The 24,359-nt window shown below is 44.0% G+C and overlaps 1 protein-coding gene across 2 annotated transcripts in view; it reads left to right on the top strand.

The window, feature by feature from the left end:
* Positions 1 to 24,359, top strand: part of spire2 (spire-type actin nucleation factor 2) — a 99,702-nt gene that overhangs the window by 12,003 nt on the left and 63,340 nt on the right. For both annotated transcript variants that reach the window (XM_085991623.1, XM_085991621.1), the window contains exon 3: positions 13,708 to 14,061. In XM_085991623.1, the coding sequence (XP_085847749.1) occupies positions 13,708 to 14,061 (354 nt within the window). The remainder of the gene's footprint in view (positions 1 to 13,707; positions 14,062 to 24,359) is intronic.

The raw sequence follows: 24,359 nt of genomic DNA, 5'->3' as shown, positions 1-24,359 counted from the left end.
AGTACAATTGCAAAATTTACAGACAACACCAATTTGGAGGATGTAGTTAATACAGAGGAGGACTTGCGGCAAAATACAGGAAGACATTAATAAACTTGCAGAATGGCCGTGTAATTGGCAAATGAACTTCAGTATAAAGGAAGACAGACTTTCATTTATATATTGCTTTTCGCAACCACCGGATGTCCCAAAGTGCTTTACAGAGGTACTTTTTGAAGTGTAGTCACTGTTGTAATGTAGGAAATGCGGTAGCCAATTTGTGCACAGCAAGCTCCCACAAACAGCAATGTGATAATGACCAGATAATCTGTTTTTTAGTGATGTTGATTGAGGGATAAATATTGGCTAAGACACCGGGGATAACTCCCCTGCTGCTCTTCGAAATAGTGCCATAGGATCTTTTACATCCACCTAAGAGGGCAGACGGGGCCTCGGTTCAATATCTCATCCGAAAGACGGCACCTCCGACAGTGCAGCACTCCTTCAGCACTGCACTGGAGTGTCAGCCTCGATTTTTGTGCTCAAGTCCCTGGAGTGGGACTTGAACCCACAACCTTCTGATAAGTGTGAGGTGGTACATTTTGGTAGGAAGAATAACGAGGCCACATACTCCTTGGAAAGTAAGTGTCTCAATGGGGTAGAGGAACAGATCTGTGGGTACAGATACACAAATCACTAAAATTAGCGACGCAGGTTATTAAGGCTCTTTTTTAAAAAGCAAACAAAGCACTGGGGTTCATTTCCAGAGGGATGGAATTGAAAGCAGAGAAGTTATGTTAAATTTGTATAGAACCTGGGTTAGACCTCACTTGGAGTACTGCGAACAGTTCTGGTCTCCATATTATTAAAAAGGATATAGAGGCACTGGAGAAGGTGCAAAAAAAGATTTACTAGAATGATAGCAGAATTGAGAGATTATACCTATTGGGAAAGATTGAACAGGCTGAGGGTCTTTTCTCTAGAAAAGGGAAGACTGAAAGGCGACCAGATGGAGTTCTTTAAGATTATGAAAGGATTTGATAGGGTAGATGTAGAGAAGACAATTCCACTTGCGGGGGAGACCAGAACTAGGGGTCATAAATACAAGATAGTCACTAATAAATCCAATAGGGAATTCAGGAGAAACTTCTTTACCCAGAGAGTGGTTAGAATGTGGAACTCGCTACTAGAAGGAGTAGTTGAGGCGGCTGGCATAGATACATTTAAGGGGAAGCTAGATAAATACATGAGGGGGAAATGAATAGAATGATATGTTGATGGCATTAGATGAAGAAGGGTGGGAGGAGGCTCGTGTGGAGCATAAACACCGGCATGGACCTGTTGGGCCCAATGGCCTGTTTCTGTGCTGTAAGTACTATGGCCTAGAAATTCAGTGGCGCCCCGGTGCCAGCCTCGCCAGGGCGCTAAAAGTAGCGCCCCGGAAGTAGTCGCGGCCGCCCGCCGGAAATTGACTTTGCGCGGCGCTACTCGAGGCGTCCCGCATCCCTCTTGGGGCGCTGCAACTCAATATCGCTGCGCAACGTGCCACAGCGCCACACGCTGCGGCACGGCGTGCTACGGTACTGCAGGCCTTCCTCCCCTTCTTAAAGGGGAGGGGCCTGCTAGAGCGCGATCAATGATCGCGAGTGCCGGCAAAAGAGCCCGGCACCCAGGAGAAGTGCCGGGCTCTTGGAACACAGCTGGCACTCCGTGGGGGGGTGGGGCTCAGGAGGCCGGGGACGGCCGCGCGGAGAGGTGCTGGCAGGCGGCCAGCAAAAAAAAATGGCCGCCCCGCACCTCAGCGCCTCTACTGCTGCAGGTAGGCCCCCCTGAAACGGTCGCAAATAGCGACCGGCGTTAAAACAGGGGGGCGCAACTACATTTTGCGATCGGGGCGCTGCGCACACCGATGACGTCATCGGTGGCGGCGCAGCGCTAACGGCTAGCGCTGCCATTAGCGTACTGCTAAATTAGCGGGAGGCATGGCCAGTGGCGTCCAACCCACTAAGTGCCCTCTTAAGGCGCTAACAGGTGGCGCAGCCCACTGAATTTCTAGGCCTATGTAGGTAATATTTAGGCAAGCTTGAACAAGATGTGCTAAGTCAACTGTGAGTTTTTGTGTATTATAAGCATTTACAGTATATATAAGTGAAATATAAATAATGGTTATTCTGAAGGGACAATTTGTCCCCTCATAGTAGCTAGAATATATTTCACCAATAGATGAATGCTTGTAATCTCTGTCGTACACAAATGATAATTTATTCATGATTGGAAGGCAATGTTTATGAGTGAGTGTTTCTTTATGATAATGGACTATACGCTTCTCATTAAGTAACTTGCTATTATAGATTGGATGATGTTGCAGCACAGAGGAATGCTGCAACCTTTGCTCATTGGCACATCGATCCGATTTCTTTTTACCTTGCTTGCTCAAGCAGAATTTCAAAACGTTATCATGAAAACAAAGTGTTGGAACTTAGAAATCAGTTTCCTGGGTATATTGGAACACCATCTGTTACCTGTGCAATAGTATTTGTCAGCAAAACTCATTGTGTTTCTGGCTAGAGAACTTAGGTTTATTTGTTTTTCCAATTATGATGTTGTTGGCTCCATTGCTACTCCTGTCCACAGCTACAGTTCCACACACAAAGGCATGGCAATGGATTGTAGAATTCTTCTCCCTTCAGTAAACATGCTTGGCTGCGAATGTACAATAGGAAAAAGATTCCTGATTTATTAAGATGCTCAGCTTAGTGGCTTGACTGTATCAAATGCATCCTGTCATGTGTGAATTCTGTGTGTATGATCATTTAGTAGGTCAGAGTGGTGTTCAACCTTTTGGATCAATGGAGCAAATTCTGGTGACAAAGTACTGAGTGGGCCACATCTGATCATTATAATTCAAGCAGAATCGTGATTAAAAAGCTATGTCCCACTCTGAACCTATTTTGTATTTCCTAGAATCCTTGGACCATGCCAGTCATCCTTTTTCACTTCACTTCTCTCCTCTCTCTCTCTCTCTCTCTCTCTGCCTTTTATCCAATTGTTTAGATCAGGATGTTGGCACCAGTGACTGGGTGTCACTGTCTTTTTCATGCAGAACATCTTGGGACAAGTAAATACAGAACTTTCTGTTTGGATACTGAGGAAATTGTTGTGTTGACCTTGAGGATTCAGTCTGGAATTTTTTTTCAATATTCCCTAAATGGTATAGTTTTTAAAAAAAATAAAGAAATTCCTCCCTTCATGTTTAAAAGTTACTCTTTTCCCATCCTCCTTTAGATTTGCCTATCTCCATACTCTTAGCTGATTGAGACAGACAATCTCCCCCGAGCCCTTTGCTGCTTTGTAAGCTGCTGTGTAGAGCTGCACAGGATTAGCATTGGGTGATTTCCTGACACTCTTCCTTCCATAGAGGTGCATAGCTACCACTTGCAGTTTATACCCACAGGCCCACCAGAGGTCAGGAACTTGTCCGGTAGGAAATTATAGGCACAAACATATACTCTAGTATTGTATAGCATGGACCAAAGTGCTGTGCCAGCAGATTGTATATGAGCATATTTGCAACTAGCAACAATGGGAAATGAGAGAATTTGAAAAATTCACAAAAGTGTGAACCAAATATAGACTCCGTTTTAGTTCTTTTGGATGCAAACCTGCTGTGTAACTATTTTGGTAAAAGAATGATCAGAAACAGGACATACTTTTCACTGTGTACGTATTAGTAGCATTAATGAAATTCAGCTGCAGACTCAAAGCTTCAGTCAGACCTTGTTTTCTAGTCCACATCCCAGCCTGGCCATAAAGCCTTCGTATCTTCATTGAAGCTCCAGTGAAATTCTTAGATGGTGCCCAGATTTTGGGTGTGGACATTGCAGTCTTTAAATCTCTGAACTGGGGTTTCTTTGTCATTTGTCCTATTTTTTTAAATATTGTGTGAACAAGTTTCTAAATTAAAACAAGTTGTTAAACCTGGCCAACCAAACCCTCAGTCCTGCTTAAGGTGAATTACGTTTTCACAAAGATCGCAGTTATTACTGACTTCACTCAAAAATGAGCCCATTACCCCCTGGTTTCTAATTTTCTACAATGATATTCTATGATCCAAGGAAAAGGTAGAATGTTAAAATTACTGCTATTAACACAGAATCCGATCAACTTGACTGGCTGTTACTGTGGAGGCCTTGAATACTTAACCAGATCAGCCATTGATAAATGCTTCCTTCGCTTCATTCTTCAGTCAAGGAGGGGGCTTATAGATGGTTTCCATTAGTGGTGAAGGTGACATTGTGATATTGAATGGTTCTTTAACAGGATTGTGAAGCCAGTCTAAATAACTAAAACCTTAATAAGGTATAATATTCTAACTGGCCGTTTGCATTGTGTGTTATTGCATAGAAATCAGGGTTCAATTTAATTTTTATCCAGAGCTAACCATAGCAAATTAATGAATCTTAATCTAGAATTAAACAGTGCTTTCTTTTCAAAGTGATCACAGTGAATAATATGGCCATTCTACTATAGAACGGCCTCTGCTTTTTAAAGTTTATATTACTTTAACTATTTTAAAGGGGCCAATAACAGCGGGAAAGTGAGTGCTTTTGCAAATTCAGTACTGCGAACAGGACTCACATTACCGATCAGTACATTGTGATTGCCTCTGTGTACAAACCCCCAAAGCACCACTGTGCCATGTCTCTAAACCATGGCATGAAGGGTGATGTCATCACATCACTGGTTATGTCTGCTCGCCTGGTCGAACTTTATTTTTTTTTAAAGTTTAAAAATGCATTGTAAAAGTTTTCATTGGTTAGTAAAGGCGAACAGAAAAATGTTGAATGATAGAAATCTGAAATAAAAGCAAAAAGTGTTGAAAAATGCAGCCTAGGTCCATATCACCTGAAAGAGAAAACCTAGGTCATCATTTCAAGTGGGAACTTTTATCAGAACTAGTGAGAGTACCCACCTAAAATGTTAGGCAATCGTTCTCTTTCAGAGGTTGACTACCATTCTGGGTATTTCCATTATTTCTGTTTTTGTTTTCATTAATTGATGCATAGCCAACTTGCACAGCAGCGGTCAAAGCACGATGGAACGTGAGCTGTAGTTGTACCTCGGGTACCAGTCTGAGATTATTATCTGCCAGCTGCAATAAACCATCTATGGACTGGAGTTATACTGCAACCTGACCGACATCAAGGTCTAATGACAGCAGTACTCCATTTATTTCCCTGGCAGCTAATTTGCAATATTAGGTGAGGTGGTGGGAGCATCTATTTTGTTCTAACATTAAAAAGAACTCTATAAAATGTTTAAAGTTCTGAGGAGTAGGTGCATGGGCTGCCTACGTATCTTTAAAATGTGGCTTTTCACCAGATTGGAGTTGTACTGCAGCTGGTGAAGACTTGAAGTGCTGTGAGGTGCTATCTTGGAGCGGAGCCTTTATAGCATTCCGATCAGGAGCACACACCTAATTTATACTGTCACTTTTTGCATTAATTAGAACCCAGAATTGTCTCTCATTGACTCATGTTCAGTAAAACTGCACCCTTAAGACTTCATGAAAACTATCCAACTTAACATGCCTGACCACTTTTTTTTTTAAAAAACCTTAAACGGATTTTGGATTTATAAGTCTCTCGGAAAAGTCAGCCCCTTTGTGTGTCATTCTATTTTTACTGACCATTTCAACAATTGTATTTTTTTTAAAAAACATTCAGCAAGAAATGGAGATTTTTAACAGTTTTTTCCTATTGAACTGTGCAGCCTTCTGAGGGAACAGGCAATGTGCTATCGATGAATCAAAAGCATCTCAAATATCACTCCATCAGCTCTTCCACTGAAGGTTTTCCTTCAGTAAGTGGAGATCAACCCATCCCCCTTCGTTCAGCTCTTACTAATGGTGCCTTTGTGTATAGACAACTCTTTACAGGTTGTAAGGAGCCAGAGAGTTGAATCGATGACTAGAGGCCTAATAAAAGCTACAGCGTGTTATCCCATTACAGTATTCTGTTAACAGCTGCACACATGGTGCATAGTATCCAAAAATCACTCTAGATATTGATGAAATATTGTAACATTTTAAGTAACGTGTAGTCATTTTTCAACTAGAATTCTTAAAATGTGAATAAAGCATTCATTGTAAGGTTGAAAAAAATATATAAGTATAGGTGGAATTTAAAAGCCTTTGGTACTGTTAGTCTAGAATGGCTTACATTGGTCAGTCACAGGGAGTAATAAACGCAATGATCAATGGGTACAAGTATTGGCACTGTGAGCAGGGGTGTCGGACCCAGACCTATACTTTTTGTATTGGGGAACCTAGATGAAGGACCAAAACCCAGAATGGAGTATACCACCATGGTTGGGAAGAATAGGAGGGAGTAAAAACTGAGGGAGGTGAGGAGTACCACCCTGCTTTGAAGCACCTTTTTGTGGTGTGGAACTGAGGGTGAAATGGAACAGTATGTTAATCCCATCTTCAGTAGCAGTGTGACTGGACTGGATGTTGCAGGAGAATCTGGTACATGACAAGACTTAAGTAGGCAAACTCTGATTTTAGTTTTGCTCTTGTTATCTTAAAAAGGCACACATGGAAGGAGACTGCAATTGTCATATGGAAACTGTGAAAAATGTAAAAAGAGTTCTTTGAAATCAGATATTCCACTTATTTTTAGCTATTTCATCTGCTGCGTCCTATTGTCCATTAGATAGTCAGTTCCCAACAGAGGGATTCATTCATTGAATTCAGTCAAGTGATAAAGATTGAAGGAAGGAAGCAAGAAGTCTAAAGGGAAAGAGAACCTTATTCTGCTTCCCCACTCCCTTGTTTATTGATCTAGCCCAGCTAGATTTTGCCTTTACAAATGTGGACAGAAATGGCATTAGTCAAGAGATTTCTTGCCCTACCAGAGATAGAGTTCTATTCAGCAGGGTAAGGATTGTAACTCGCCTTTCAGGGTCCGCAGGTTCCATTAATTGTGGCAGTCTAATCCCTTTCTCTGGTCTGTATCTGCTACTAACTTTACTTCATAAACTAATTTGTTTTAATTTTCCTTTATTTTGCAAAATCATGTAAGTGAATTGTTTTACGCTAACATTTAAGAGCCATTGATGTGCTGTGTGTTTATTAAATAATTGTCATCAAGTGCCATGTCAGTACACTTAAGTAAGTCTGCATTGCAAATGTAGATAATCACGTAGCAAGCAGTTGATTACTAGGGTCCTGTCATATGAGAGTTACACCAGTCCTTAATGAGTGAAGCTGCCTGACATCAACCCGCTTCTGTTCAATGTTCTGTTTAGTTGAGATCTGCTGACACTGTTTTATGGAGAGTGGAGCGTTTAATAACTCAGTCAAAACCTAATCTCATCACATCACTGGCATAAAATGAAATTGCTGTCTTTAGTTGGCCCACATCTGAACTTCTGCTGCCACTCAAATTACTACATTTCCCCTTTAAAGCCAGCGTTAAACAGACCTGGCTGACTATTCTCATTTTACAGCCAATTAAAAAAAAATCCACAGTTAAGAAATGCATGATTCTTTCTAATAGATTGCAGTCCATTTAAACAGCAAGTCTCAGCATTGTGTCATACAAGCTGTCTTGGCTGCAGTTCTGTGTAAGGCTGACATGCACTAGAATTTCCTCGGGGCTATTCCCGCTCCGCCACCATAACTTTGGCGAAGGTTCGGCGGAAACCCTGCTTCAATGCGTAAATGGAGTTTCCACTGAAGTTATGGTGGCAGAGCAGGAGCAGCCCTGAGGAAATTCACACTGGTGTTCTGTATTCTGAGCGCAAACCACAAGGCGAGTGGGTCATCACTGAAAGCCACTAGCCTTGTTAGGTACAGATCTGAATGTTTTAAGTATGGGCGGGCAGCCTGGTGGAACACTGCTGTGCACGAGTACGCTGTGTCGCAGTGAGGTGGGCTGTGCACGCATCCAGGAGTGAAATCAGGAAACACTTCTTCACACAGGGCAGTGGACATGTGGAATTCTCTCCCCCAAAAAGGCTTTGGATGCTGGGTCAATTGAAATCTTTAAGACGGGGATCGACATTTTTATTAGGGAAGGGTATCAAGGGATATGGATCAAAGGCGGGGAAATGGAGTTGAGGTACAGATCAGCTATGATCTAATGAAATGGCTGAACAGACTAGAGGGGCTGAATGGCCTACTCCTGTTCCTATGTCCTACAAGTAAGACATATTTATATCATTTTAATTTACTGCAGTAAGCAAACAACATGTAAGTGTAGAATTGCTTATTGGAACAACTGAACTAACTCTCACTGTATGTTTTCATATAGTCTTGCACGCTTTGTCTAGGTGATCATGTTTATTGCTAGGAAGATTTGCACAGGTTCTCTGCAGAGTGTGCTCTGGATTGTTGCTAAGCTTCCACAACACTGTAATTGGATTGTTATTTTCTAGTGATGCTGATTAGCGTGGGTGGTAACTGTCCAGAGCCTCCCTTCACACATAGTATTGAGATTAAGGTCAACAGAACCAATTGCTGATCGCAATCCATACCAGGAGGATGAAATCTTTCACTCTTAAGGCCCTTCATATGTAAACATAAATGTTTCTTTCAAGTTATCTGACAATGTGATCTGTTTTTGTACCGGAAATGGAGAAAGGAGTATGTGGGAAAAATGTTGGTTCGTGTTTACCAATATTATATAGGTGATGTTTGGATTTTAGGTTCCTAAACATTTAAGAATCCTGCCCCATTGCTTTCTACTTTTGGACTGTCTGCAGGCACCTGAACGTCAGCTTTGAGGGCAATTTGGATGGTCAAACAAGAATTGTAATCCAAACCGCTTTATTGATTGGCTCAGTTTTCCTAAGTATTCAGCTTTCGCTCAAGCTTATTAAAATCTCAACAGTTAGCAACAGAGTTAACCTTAAGAAACTAGAACACAAGAAAAGCAAAACTAATAAGTTTAAAAAAAAACTAAAAATACAAACTGTGAACCGGTGTACCATGGGGTCAGTGATAACCCTGAGTGGGTTGCGGGTGGGCGCGAGACTGAAACACCACTCGCTGGCCTAAATTTCAGGCCTGGGGTATTTTAACTCCTGGGTCTCATTTTAAATGTCACCAGTCCGCTTCCTGCCAGTTCCAGGTGGCAGTAGGGCATAGAGTGGCTGTTGGCAGGAGAAGATTGGGCTGCCCTTGGCCACCTATGGGATGGCAATAGGACCATAATGCCACAGGTAACGATAGAGAGATGGCAGAAATATTAAATAATTATTTTGCCTCCGTATTTACCAGGGAGATAGAACAGGTGGACATGACATTGGATGATGAGATTAGTAATGAGATAAGTGCATTTAAAATTTTAAAAAGGGGATATCTATATATATAAAGCGGCTCTTCTGTCTGTCCCGATGTCTGTCTGTCCCTCCATGTTCTATACGTTTGAAAGTTACAGAGCGTACCGACGCGCGTGTCACCTCAAAAGAAAGCTTGCGATTCCGGACCGGTCATAGGCGTATTTACGTTTCGGCTGGACAAAAATCCCGCCCGCGGTATCCCAAAAACGTTCAGCGTTCCGCTCATTAGCATCTCATTAGCGACCGTGTGACGTCGAGGTCCACCAATCGGGCGGCGGGTTCCTTCCTACAGTTGAGTGTCGAGTGACTCGACGATTGACCAATCCTATGCTTCGGTGACCTGACCGGTCGACCAATCGGTGCGTGTGTGGGCGGGCCTTATCCTTCTGAACCGAGGTGAGTGGACGCCATCTTGATTTTTCACAATTTTTTCCCCCACACTTTCTGTGTGTTAGGGAACTAAGGTAAATATTTTAATGATGTGTTAGGGAATTAAATAACAATTTAATGGGGGGGGGGGGGAGAGCCTCGGGAAATCGCGGGGTGGGGGGAGAGCCTCAGGAAATCGCGGGGGGGGGGAGAGCCTCGGGAAATCGCGGGGGGGGGTGGAGAGCCTCGGGAAATCGCGGGGGGGGGAGAGCCTCGGGAAATCGCGGGGGGGGGAGAGCCTCGGGAAATCGCGGGGGAGGGGGGAGAGCCTCGGGAAATCGCGGGGGGGGGGGGAGAGCCTCGGGAAATCGCGGGGGGGGGGGGGAGAGCCTCGGGAAATCGCGGGGGGGGGGAGAGCCTCGGGAAATCGCGGGGGGGGAGAGAGCCTCGGGAAATCGCGGGGGGGGGGAGAGCCTCGGGAAATCGCGGGGGGGGGGGAGAGCCTCGGGAAATCGCGGGGGGGGGAGCCTCGTGAAATCGCGGGGGGGGCGAGCCTCGGGAAATCGCGGGGGGCTCGCGCCGCCCGCACTGACCGCGCATGCGCCGCCCGCACTGACCGCGCATGCGCCGCCCGCCCGCCCACAGCGGCCGTCCATCAGCCGCGCGATACGCGGGGGACCTCCGCTCCGGACCTCAGGCGCTAGGCAGGGGGAGGGGCCGGAGAGAGGGACAGAGGGGAGTGGGGGAGGGAGGGCGACAGAGGAGGGGAGGGAGAGGAGGGGAGGGGAGGGAGGGATAGGACAGGGAGATGACATGACAGGGAGAGGGGGGACACACAGGGGCAGGGAGACCAAGCGCCCCAAAATTGCCCTCGCAACGCGGGGCTCCCCAGCTAGTATTAAATAAACTAATCAAACTCAAAGAGGATAAAACCCCTGGTCCAGATGGATTGCATCCACGCATTTTAAAATAGTCTAGGGAAGAGAGAGCAGAGGCATTACTAAACATATTTAATAATTCGTTAGAAAAAGGTGTAGTGCCAGAGGACTGGCAGACAGCTGATGTAATACCGATATTTAAGAAGGGGGATAGAACATGTCCAGGTAATTATAGACCAGTCAGCTTAACATCGGTGGTAGGAAAAATAATGGAATCCCTACTAAATGAGAAAATAGAAGAACATCTAGAAACCAAAAATAATATGATGAATAGTCAGCATGGATTTCAAAAGGGAAAGTTTTGCTTGACCAACCTTATTTGAAGAGGTACAAGAGAGAGTAGACAATGGTAATGCAATAGATGTAATTTATCTGGATTTTCAAAAGCCCTTCGATAAGGTACCCCATAATAGACTGATGAACAAGGTCAGAGAATGCGGAGTCAGGGGACAAGTAGCAGAATGGATTGCTGGCTGGCTTCAAGACAGAAAGCAGAGAGTAGGGGTAAAAGGTTGCTATTCACCATGGCAGAAGGTGGGTAGTGGTGTTCCACAAGGATTAGTGCTGGGACCACTGCTGTTCATAATTTATATTAATGATTTAGACTTTGGAATCAAAAACACAATTTCTAAGTTTGCGGATGACACCAAATTTGGGGGGGATAGTCAATACTGAGGAGGACTGCATAAATTACAGGAGGACATTAATAAACTTGCAGAATGGGCATATAATTGGCAAATGAAGTTCAACACAGATAAATGTGAGGTATTATATTTTGGTAGGAAGAATAGGGAGGTCGCTTATCACTTGGAGGGTGCGAGTTTAGGTGGGGTAGAGGAACAAAGGGATCTCGGAGTACAAATACACAAATCACTAAAAGTTGCGACACAGGTTAACAAGGCCATAAAAAAAAAAGCAGCAAACCAAGCACTAGGGTTTATTTCTAGAGGGATAGAATTGAAAAGTAGGGAAGTTACGCTAAACCTGTATCGAACCTTGGTTAGACTACTGCGTACAGTTCTGGTCGCCGTATTATAAAAAGGATATAGAGACACTGGAGAGGGTGCAGAGAAGATTTACAAGGATGATACCAGAAATGCGAGGGTATACATATCGGGAAGGGATGAACAGGCCGGGTCTCTTCCCTTGGAAAAAAGAAGGCTGAGGGGTGACCTAATAGAGGTCTTTAAAATTATGAAAGGTTTTGATAGAGTGGATACAGAGAGAATGTTTCCACTTGTGGAGAAGAGCATAATTAGAGGCCATCAATACAAGATAGTCACCAAGAAATCCAATCGGGAATTCTGAAGAAACTTCTTTACCCAAAGAGTGGTGAGAATGTGGAACTCGCTACCACAAGGAATGGTTGAAGCAAATAGTATAGATGCATTTAAGGGGAGGCTGGACAAACATATGAGGGGAAAAGGGAATAGAGGGTTATGCTGATAGATTTAGATGAGGAAAGACTGGAAAAGGCTCGTGTGGAGCATAAACGCCAGCATGGACCGGTTGGGCCTGTTTCTGTGCTGTATATCCTATGTAACCTACTGGCTTGCAGGAAAGTAGCGGGGAAGAAGGTTTTGGAAGGGACTTGCAGGAATGAAGGGGGCAAAGGAGGCTGTGACTTCCCTTGTGGGACTCGAGGGGCTTGCCTGCTCCTCCTGGCCTTGCAAAGGAAATTTTTAACTTGTCCGCCGGTCGTCTTCATCTTTCCCACCAACTGCTGACCTGCTGCAGCCTGGCAAGAAAGCCACGGCAGCCTCCTCACCTGAAGCCTCGGTTTAAATGCCATTGGGTTTCTATTGACGTAATAGAATCCTGATTTGCAACAATTCACGAGCCCTCTGCCGGCTTTAGGTGGCCATTTTATCCGCCTGCACAATCCTGCAGGTTAAATTTGGAAAATGCAAAAATGGGTCGAGCTCTGAAAGGATAAGTGACTTGCTCGTTGTTAATTGTCCACCTGCCCGGTTTCCGCCAGGCAGATAGGGTTAACATCAATCCACTGTACAGGGCCACAGTTGCCCACATGGTAAGATCCTGGTCTCGGCTGTGCTGTGCTGTCCTGTGAGATGGTGAATGAGCAGAAGGGAGATGAGGGGTTTCTATACAAAGAGGCAAAACCAGGGGAAGATCTCCTCTGAATACTTTTATGCATCTAGTGTCAGCCTTGGCTGGTCACGCGCTCACCGTCTCAACAACACAGGCAAACTGAGTGAGCCGCAAGGTAAAGAAAACGTCTATCCAAGTGTAGAAAGCACCCACACATATAAGCCCGCTTATCAAAAATCTCCCCTTTTTATGCTGATGCTTTGAGTTATCTTTTGTTGCCAGGAATGTTTGCAAATTGTTACTGTTTCATGTTCACTTTCATTTATGAGAATAAAGTAGCGTCTTCAAAGTGGTGATCTCTTTTAAATATTTGTTATTGATCCGAACTAGAATGTCGCTTCTAAAGTGATTTAAAAAAGAATGTTTCTGTTGTTCGATTTTATTTGCAGCAGGCAATTTCATGTACCTGTTACGTGCTCACCATCTCTGATGATAGTACTGAGTGATCCAGGTACTCTGGGGCTGGAAAGCGTGTCTATAACTGTGAACTGGCCATAACTCTGAAATATCACTGTGTACATAAAACAAAAATTAGGAAAAGTAACTTACAAGTGTACATGTGACTTCAGGTACAGTAAATGCTCAAACTTATCAAATGAACAAAATCGAAGCAGTAAAGTATATTACAGGTTGAGCGTCCCGAACCCGGCAACCTCGGGACTGAGGCCGAGCCGATTTTTCCCCGGACTTCGGAACGGATTTCTGATGTCTGAAGTCCGATACAGTCCGGATTCTGGAATTCCGATTTTGGGACGCTCGACCTGTACTCCAATCGCTCATGAATTGAAAAGCACAGTGTTTGACAAAATGGTAACTGTTTAAAAAAAAGTCAGCTACAACTCTAGCGTTGCACTGTATTTTTGTATCTTTGTGTGGGGGTGGGGTGGGGGGGCGGGGATTAATATAAAATTCAAGGCCATGCATTCTTTTGACTAACTTGTTTTTTCCTTCTTCCTTTCAGGTGGTGCAGTCCCTGGGATTTGCTATTTACCGGGCGCTGGATTGGGGTTTGGATGAGAATGAGGAGCGGGAGTTGAGTCAGCAGTTGGAGCAGCTCATTGACCAGATGGCAAACAATGACTCTGAAGGCAGCAATGGCACAGCCGATGAGGGGTACAGTGGGCAGGATGACGAGGAGGAGGGCGTTAGTACACCGCGGTCAATGAAGGCTTTTGAACAAGTTACAAAGGCATGTGCTGCACATTTAATGGATCGTAACGAAGCAGATGCACATTTTCAAGCAGTCTGCAGGGCATTGTTTGTGGAAACCTTGGAGTTACAGACATTCCTGGTGAAAATCAAAGATGCTAAAGAGGTAAGACCACAGTTCTTTTTATGGCTGGAGGTAGTTTAAAATGTTCTTAAATTATTGTATTAGGAGGCCAGGCCACTTCACATGGGAACGAAACCGTAAAGGTAATGTCATTTGTTTCAGTATAGTGGTATATTCGCTGTCAAGCTCTGCAACAGGGCAAGTGGCATGAGAGGAGAATCCTTATCTTGGTGATGTTAGCTCAGTCTGGCTACTGGGTTTCCTGGTATTCGAATGGGACTTTCACCCAAGCTCAGCAAGAAGCGCTAATCATCAGCTCCCTCATGCTGTTTAGCAAGTCAGAACCTCTAATAATGTCTTAAACACTTAAAGACTTGGGGGTGGGGGGGGGAGGAATTCGGTCACGCCCCCTTTGGGGCGCTAACTTTGCCGGGGTGCTACTTTAAGCGCCCCGCGCTGTAAATTGAATCGTAATGCCCCAAGCAGGAGGCGGGGCGCTACTGGAAGCGCTCCCCCTCCCTCTTGGTGCGCTACCATTCAATATCACGGCGCTACGTGCAGCAGCGCCACACGCGTCGGCACGAAGCACCGCGGTACTGCAGGCCTCCCTCCCCTGATTAAAGGGGAGGGGCCGAGCACAGCGCGCACCGGGGCCCTGCTGGACCACCGAGGAGCGGGGTGCCGGAAAAACCGCTGAATTTCGCAGGAGGCATTAGCCTTCGCGCTAACAGGAGGCGCAAAGCAACCCATTTTCCCCCCCCCTTGCTGTTTAAACAAAAATATTCATAAATGTATGAACCACAACATAGGCTGTAATCATGGTTCTCTGATCTTAATTAAAAACCGTTCTTTGCTGGTAAGACTCCATCATTTTTTAATTTAATAGTTTAAAAAAATAGTTTTCAGAATCACAGAAACCCCACAGTGCAGATAGAGGCCATTTCGGCCCATCGAGCCTGCACCGACACATATCCCACCCGATCCCCGTAACCCCTACATCAACACATATCCCACCCTATCCCCACGTATTTAATCCCCCTAACACTAAGGGTCAATTTATCACAGCCAATCAACCTAACCCGCACATCTTTGGACTGTGGGAGGAAACCGGAGCACCCGGAGGAAACCCACGCAAACACGGGGAGAATGTGCAAACTCCACACAGACAGTCACCCGAGGCCGGATTCGAACCCAGGTCTCTGGCGCTGTGAGGCAAGAGCACATATATTTTGTCAAGTCACTGTACAGTTTGTCACATGGTACGTACAGCAGGATATGTTCATGCTTTGGGATACTTGGTATGTTGTGCACATGCTGACAACAGTGCACTGTTTGGGGATCAGGATAATTTGATGATGGTCCTTAGTATTTGGTTGGATCTGGGAATTTCCATATATGGTGATGGACCAGGTCAGGGCATTGTCTTTTGTGAAGACTGGATGGAAGCCTGGCTTTACCTTTTATGAGGGTGATCAAGATTTATGTGGGAGCTGCCTGGGTCATATGGGTTACCAGGAATGGTTTAGACTGCCCGGTATTTCCTGAGTTCTATATACACGCACATGTTTTTTATATATGTCTTTAGGTGACTTAACACATGATTAGTCTGGCCAACAGGGCCCAAAGGTGACCTGCTGCTTTGCCAGTAGCGCTGCTACTCTTAGTCTGTTTTTGCTTGCCTGTTGGCATCCTGAGCGATCTGGTCACCTATTTTCCCCCGCCCCCCACCGCAAGTATATAACATCCACGCAGTACCACCCCTGATGGGCACCATTAAGATCATCAGCTCAAGATGTGGTTTGAACACATCCTGGCACTCCTTGGTGTAGTATGCTGAAATCCTGGTCCTCTGTTCCACCGGGTTGCCTGTTTGTGCTGCCATGATCACACATATCAAACACACTTGAAATCTTTCAAGGAAGTGAAATGTTTGGTAGCTATCCAAAAATGTCAGACTTTATTCACAAGAGAATTTAACTGTGAAAATCATTTGAACAGGTAGCCATCTTGCCTCTGATTATGAATTTAGACACTCCATACCCTGAGCAGATATTTTAAAATATCCTTTGGTTTATTTATAGCTCAACAGAAAAAAATAAAGCAATCAAACCAGAAAACCAGGAACAAAATAAGGCACTGCCCTATGCAAATGTTCATAAGATGCTTATCAGCATTGTGTACTCATGACACATTTCTAACTGTAATTTAAGGCTTGGCTATTTGATTTTGTTGCGGTTTGATGGTTATCTCGTGACACACCAGCAGCATTGGTGGATCTATTACACTAGTATGTAGCACGCCCATAAAATCTACGTTGGCTACATGCATTCTTTTCAATCCAGTGCCTGTAATAGGTACACACCATTTATACCTCAGTGGTTTTCTGCTTGGCGTAAGCCAAAGCTGCTTTTATTGTGTTCTGTTTGGATGGTGGTCAGTCAGTCCTCACGCCCAACATTTCCCGCATTCAGGTCATCTTGAACATAATATCACAATCTCAGTTTTTCATGATCTTCCACATAGAGCTTTGGGCCCATTCTATCACCTTTTTAAAGGCATCGAACTTCAGTCTTACAGCTCACCTGCTCTGTTCATCACAATCTCTCTGTAAGGAGCTCTGTTACTGTACACAGGTCACGCCTCCGGAAGCTGTATTTGTTGGGGTGGGAGGAGGGGTAGTGATTATGGAGCATCTGCTAAAGTGAATAGCTAATCCAGAAACACGGAAGCTTTTTGCAGATCAATAATGTAGACATACTTCAAATACCATTCACCATAATATTTTCTTTCTTCCTTCATCTTCAAACCTGCCCACCGACTGCCATTGTCTGCTGGTTACCTGTGTGAGCTGTCAGTAAATGCCACACTGATCAAATATTAAACAAGAATGGTGCACAACATGCAGACTTTTGATAAATAACACACACCATTCTGATTAATTGATGGTTGTTATTTTTTTTTTTAAAGACTTTATTTTCAATGTTCAATTTGAGTACAGAAACAATCCAGGGAGCAATACAGCAATGCAAAGGGGGAGCACAATAAACATCAAGGAAAAAAATATCTGAGCACAATTCCTTCGCATTTCTATAAGTGGTGCCACGTAGAGCCATCAGAAAGGAGCAATTATTGTGCTATTTAACAACAGTAACTTGCATTTATATAACTCTTTTATAATGTGGTAAATGTCTCGAGGCACTTCACAGAGGTGGAAACAGATGCCGAGCTGTGGTGGGAGAATAATTAGGGAAAGTGACTCTTAACTTCTGTGGTTAAAAAGGTTAAGGAGGCTGTTGAAAGAAGGACAACAATAAGAATTCTTATGGTGTGAGTTCCAGAGTTTGGGGCCAAGACAGCTGAAGGCTCTTCTATGTTAGGCAAGAGGCGATGTGGTAAAAATGAAGCATCTGATCTGAACAGCTCTAAAAATTTACTGGGCACCTCTACATTGCCCTTAATGAAGTTATTCTCTACTCCCCATCCCCGCCTTCATTGCATCATCCTTGCACACACCTACCAAGGCATTGAGTTTAATGTCTCCACAAAGATGCTGCATCTTTTATTTGTCACTATATTTACATTGTTAGAGCAGCATTTATAATGTTAAAAACAAATCTTGACTGTTTAACTACAAGGAACACATTTGGCATTCAGCGAATTTATGTTAGCGGATACATGTAGAGTCTAGCTAAACAAATTTACCTAGGGTGAATGTAAACAGAAAACCCTGATTTTTGCGTTCCCCATGCCATCATAAGCCTTGTAAAGTGCCCCGCAAGTTCCAGGTTTCCGCACGTGCTGCGCATCCGCAAAAACCCGGAACTTGCGATGTGTCAAGGTTCGCCTCGACAGATCATCTGCACCGACCCAAAAGTCACTTGCGCTGGCGCAGAGTTGAGCTAGTTGCCCAACTACTGCCCAGCAAATGCCCACGGAACCCTTACACCTGGTAAAAGCAGGTGTGGGGCCTGCTTTCACCAGCGTAAAGGTTAATATAAATCTTAAATTAAAAACTTAAAAATAAAAAATCATGCACAAACACTTAAAATTAGCTTATGTAAATCTTGGCCCGGATTAAAAAATTTCAAGTTATTTTTCAAAAATTTGAATTTTTATTCGTCAATGCTCTATTGAAGGGGACTTTTAGTTAAATGGGAACATTTATTTTTATTCCAGTTGTATAAATTATTTAATTATTTGGGGATTCCCAATTTGCTTATGGGGATTCCGTTCGTAAATGGAATCCCCATAAACATGTGAGGAATCCTCCTTTCTGATTGGAGGACCTGGCCCACGTGATCCCAGGGACGCTTCCGAACCGCCTGCGTCCCTGGTGTCCGTGGGTCTTTACGCAGTCATACGCCTGCAGACCCAGGACCCAAAGTCTCCGAAGCCCAGGAGACTGAAGGTAGGTGCGGATTTGTTTTTCGGGTTGGAGGTGTACTCCGGAGGTACGCCTCTGACCACAAATTCCAGCCCATTATTTTATTTGCTAAAAACTCGGAGGGTTATAACCCAATCCTGTGTAAACAGCATAGAATGTTTATTGAGTTAATTACATTCCTGTCAACCCTGCCCATCGGACTCATGCATATTGTCTGACCCATAAGTGTAAGGTAGGGCTGTTCCAGGGCAGGTCAGCATCACTGGAAACTAACAGCGTGTGACTTTCATCTGTGTTACTGCTACTCGAACCTACTGAAAACAGAATGTCTTCAGAACGCTTTGACTACAGGTTTCTGTGTTAACAGTCAAAAGTATTTTAATCAGTGAAACATTTTAAACATTGCACAAATAACATTTCAGAAATGTTCGTTTACAAATGTCCCTGACATCCCAGGGTTTGGCATTAATCATCACACACGTCTTGGTAGTGAAAATGATACTGGCTAGTTTCCTGAGCACCACCTTGCACAAACTCCAACGTGCCCAAATTGACACAAGCTGCATAGTACGCATCATATCCTGTACTAAGTCAGTCTCCTAGCACCCCTGTCCTCACCGACTTCTGTTGGTTCCCTCATCTCCTCAGACATTGATTTCAAATTTCTCATTCTGGTTTACAAATCCCTTCATGGTCTTGCCACACATGTCTCCGTAACCTTGCTCAGGTCTTCATCCTGTGTGCCACACTCCTCCCTCCCTCCACTCCACTACCTGTAGCAGAGCTTTTAATCATCACACACCTGCACCTACAATTCTCTGCCTGACTACATCTTCCTTCAGTTGCAAAAACATCCTCAAAAACGCTTTGACCAAGGTGGGGGTTGGTGAACAACTCAAGGCTGCCTTAAGTGTAATATAAGTTTCAGTTACCTCCCCATAACATTCTCCCAACTCCTGCTCTATGTCCATTGCCCTCCTCACCCACCCCCACCCTTTTGTGAAGCACCGTTGGATATTTTGTTACATTAAAGTCACTAAAAAAAGAGCAAGTTGCTGTTATAGCGTGTTAGCCTCTGACTTAGGAAAAGAGTGTTGCAATTATAGTCTGCACTCCGAGCCCTACTGTGAACCCAGGACGGGAGACCAGATTTTTCAGTCTGGTGGGAAAGCTGGCTACTGATGGATTTGTTACTGCAGCTCCTGATCGGGTTTTTTGGTGCATCTAACAATGTGTGACATCAATTGGACCACGTTGAGTGGGGATATCCACAGGAAGATGCAAAGTAGCGGATATAATGGGCTGGATTGTGCTGTAGAAGTAACGGTGAGGCTAACTGTGCTCACTGTTATTTACATGGAAATCTGACAACAACTTCTGGCAACCACACATACGCAGTTAAACGTGGAAATCCGGAAGTTGCTGTCCGAGGTGCCCTGCTCCTTCAAAAGCTGCGCAATACCGGTATCTCACCATCTGACTCACCATTCAAATACATTGAACAGCGTGAAGTTGCTGTACTTACTTCGATATGGACTAAACTCACCAGAAAAAGTTAGGGCTTGTCCATTGTAATATGCGTACCCTTTTAAAGATGTGGTAAGTCTTAATTACTGCCAAATAACCTCTCTGGCACTGAAAATTAACTTTTAGAAACATAGAAGATAGGAGTAGGGAAAGAAAGATGGGATTAAGAGAGAGATAAAAGAGACAAAGACAAAGAATTTTTTTTTATATCTCCAACAATAATTAAAATCTGAAGGAATGAGACTCTACACTTGTAAAATTCTAACGGGACTAGACAGACTAGTTGCAGGAAGGATGTTCCCGATGGCGGGGGAGTCCAGAACCAGGGGACACAGTCTAAGGATAAGGGGTAAGCCATTTAGGACTGAGATGAGGAGGAATTTCTTCACCCAGAGAGTGGTGAACCTGTGGAATTCTCTACCACACAAGGCAGTTGAGGCCAATTCATTAAATATATTCAAGAAGGAGTTACAGATATTTCTTAAGGCTAAAGGGATCAAGGGATATGGGGAGAAGGCAGGGACAGGGTACTGAATTTGGATGATCAGCCATGATCTCATTAAATGGCGGAGCAGGCTCGAGGGGCCGAATAGCCGACTCCTGCTCCTATCTTCTATGTTTCTATGTCCATTCGCCACAGCACAAATTCCTGTGATTTTATGTTTGCCAATCAGGGTTTACAGTATTATGTTTGTGGCCATCTTAATTTTCTCTCATATTAACTGTTCCATGATATGGACATGGTAACTGTTTTCTGGGATTAACACTTTTTTATTACAATTAGGTTTGCTATTTAGTGTGTGATGTGTGTAATAAAATCTCTAATAGTGCAGGAAAATCACATTACACAGCCAGAAAATCAAAATGAGTTACAAGCAGATGATTTCTCAGTAATCATGTTGCTCTTTCTGTATGAACATCCTTGTGAATTGCAGGCCTGAAGCACATCAGGAGTCTGCACCCACATGAGCACCTACAGCTCATGTAAAAAATTACCAGAAACACAGCAATTACAGGTAGTAGGGAATAGTTTAAAATCTGTAATCAAATCGTAGGATTCAAATGATTCTTATGAAATGCTCAAGTGTTTCTGTCACATCACCTGAACCACTCATTTTCTAAAGTTGTTACTTTAAAATATGCTCATCAAGGGGTGACAACATATTTTTACCTACGGTTCACTTACATTGCTGTCAAATGGCGTACACCTTGCTGGCCATTTCAGCAAATAGTAGAATATAGAAACACTTGACACACAGGGGATGCTTTTTCTCTGGTTATTTATTACTTTGTAATGATTCTCAGGCATCTGCTATCTTGTATAACAACACAAGCATTATCTTCAGATAAGATGAACAGTATTTCACTTTTATTACCACCAGATTGGTGTCCCATGCAACATCTAGCAATTCCTATGTATTGCAGAGAGAGGGAGAAAATTTGTGCAAGTTATCTTGATCCTAATAGTTAGAATAGTGATGAAGCTGCTTTCTGTACACCTCACATTTGTACACAACCCAAATCCATAATTTGAAGCTTGTACCTCATTTATAAATTGTTAGGATTCAGATACCGAGCTTTGGGTGGAGACCATGTGGTCAAAGGGTGCTTAGAATTTAGAGTGAACAGATTGTGTTCTTTTAAAGGAAGTCGATATTATAGGTCTGATGTTGGGAAGATGCTTGCCCAGATTCTTTTGAACAAGACCAAAACAGACAATGTTCTTCCTGATTCCCAGTGCAAAGAACAAAAACGCAAGATAAATGTAAAGAACAAAGTAAGGACCCGTTCATGGTCTTCATTGACCTGAAAGGCTTTTGGCATGGTCAGCAGACAGGGTTTGTGAATGCTCCTTGCTAAATTTGGTTCTTCTGACATGTTTATCAATGTAATTTGACAACTACATGATGGAAGGTCAACCGGAGTGATTAGCAACAAGCAATGTGTGATGTCTCCATCGCCAACATAGTCAAACAATGGTATGTTCTGATCTAGCCTTTTTGCCTTCTCTTTGCCATGTTGAGTGTCAGATCTCCACAAAGGAATTTACAGCCACCTTAGGATTGATGGGCAGCTGTTGAACTTCCACAGATTACAATCAAAGACAAAATTAAATAAACCCTGGTTTATGGGGCCCTGATGATTGTGCTCTGTTGGCCCACATATTAGAAGAACTCAGGCCAACTACAGCCAAAATCTACAGGCCTTTGAAGCTATATTCCAGCTTGCATTTTATTCACAGTACACACCATCACTGTTCACTGTTGAGGGGGCACACCACTCTTCACTGACGGAACAGATCACTCTTCACTGAGAGAGCTTGGCTAAGTTCATTCTAGCAGCTTACCTATGTGGAAAGTACCCAATCATCAGACCACCTCTTGATGATGAAGTGTGTTATTGACTGAAGAAGATCTGCTACTTGGTGCTGTCTGAGGAAACGGGTGAAAATCGAGGCCAAGCTCATGGTGTAGAAGGCTGAGGTTCTGTCATCTCTTTGGCTCTGACAGTTTACAGTTTACAGATACAGGAGACTTTGGTTTATCCGGAGGTTGTATGTCCGGAAAACTCGATCTACCGGCAGAAATCCGGAGCCATTTTGTTAGGTTTTTTTTCTTCTCGTGGCTTTTCTTTCAACAGTCAGGCTCTGGAAAGTCTCTCTGAAGCTGTTGCTAAGCTACAGAGACGCTTCCAAGGTACGGGCCGACTGTTTAGAAGCTGTTGCTAAGCAACAGTGTTTGTTGTCAGATACGGAGATGAAAACCTCCGTATGCTTCAACATTAAAGCTGGTATGTCCGGCAGTTTTGATAGATCGGCAACAGCTCGGTCCCGTCGGTGCCGGATATAACAAAGTTTCCTGTACCACATTGAAGACCATCTCTGCAGACTTTACACGATCATGAACATCAGATGACGAGGCAATATTCCAAACACTGAAGCCCTGACTCATGCTGATTGGTCAGGAATTGAAGCCAAGCTGATTAAGACTGCTGAGATCCTGATTAGAGGCTGCCTAAGATTGACTTCCTCTCTGCCTGAAAGAGGGCAAGCATTTCCATGGAGAACAGTTCAAGCATTGTAAGAACTAATTATATAAATAAAATAAGGTTAGATAGAGATGGCAGTGCAGGTGGTGTGTCATACCTGCAGCATTTGGGAGTTGGTGGAGACCAATGAGATCCCGAGCAACCACATCTTCAGTATGTGTCTGCAGCTTGAGGAACTCCGGCTCAGAGTTGTTGAGCTGGAGTCCGAGCTGCAGACATTGCGATGCATCAGGGAAGGGGAGAGTTACCTGGACACTTTGTTCCAGGAGGCAGTCACACCCCTTAGGTTAAGCAGTACTTTTGAAATGGTCAGTGCTCAGGAACAGGAGGGTGTGACTGCGAACCTGAAAGGTATGGGGACCCAGGATGTAGTGATGGAGGAGCCTCGGCCCTTGGCCTTGTCCAACAGGTATGAGGTACTTGCTGCCTGTATGGATGAGAACAAGGACTGCAGGGAGGATGGGCAAGCTGACCACTGCACTGTGGTACAGGATGCCATTCAAGTGGGTTGAGTAAAAAGGAATGTGGTACAGTAGTAGTTATAGCTCAAGAGGTTAATAACCTTGCTTGTATAACAATTAAAAGAGTACGCAGAAGACAGAGTTCAGTTAACAGCCACCTTTACTTCCAGAAGAATCTCTCACTTAATGCACTCTATTTCCCATAGTGCATTGCACATCACAACTACGGTAAGCTATGTGGGACAATTCAAATACAACATTCAAAATACACAACATCTCCTTCCCTCTTACATTAGATGTCCCAATAGAACCACAAAATTTTAAAAACACAATAACCTGTTATACCCATGGGGATTATTCTGCCCCAGATAAAGGGTAAGTCTCTGAACTATAAGTTCATACGTATAGGGGCCCGCCACTCTTTGGTAGGATACCGGCGGTCAACCTGGCTCTCCAGTTCATTGTCTCTCACAGGTGACGTCACCACAGGTGTAGGCGGCTGGGGTGCCTGTATACAGGTCTCCCTTGCTGCAGAGATAGGGGCTGAAGCGGCTGCTTCCTCAGAAGGTGAGCCTCTCGGTGTAGAAGGCGGATGACCCACAGCGTCACCCAATGGCAGATAAACTGCTGTTGGTGGTTCAGTGGGTGTTGCTGCACTTCGTAGAAGCTGATCGGTGTGTCTCTTCCAGACAATGTCCTCGGGTGTCTGTACAGTGTAGGATACTGGACCAGTCTGTGCAATGACAGTAGCAGGAACCCACTTAGGTCCACCACTGTAGTTCCATGCCAACACATGTTCACCTGGACTGAAGACTCTGTCTTTGGAGCATTGTTGACGTCGTTTGATCTGCTTGTCCTGCTGATACTGTACCATGTCTTTCACCTTTGGCGGTTTCAGCAGGTTGAAGTTGGTTCGTAGC

This window comes from Somniosus microcephalus, chromosome 6 (genome assembly GCF_052327205.1).
Source record: "Somniosus microcephalus isolate GS21.2 chromosome 6, FLI_Smic_1.0, whole genome shotgun sequence".
NCBI classification, from domain to species: Eukaryota; Metazoa; Chordata; class Chondrichthyes; order Squaliformes; family Somniosidae; genus Somniosus; species Somniosus microcephalus.
This window is presented reverse-complemented; position numbering and strand designations above follow the sequence as displayed.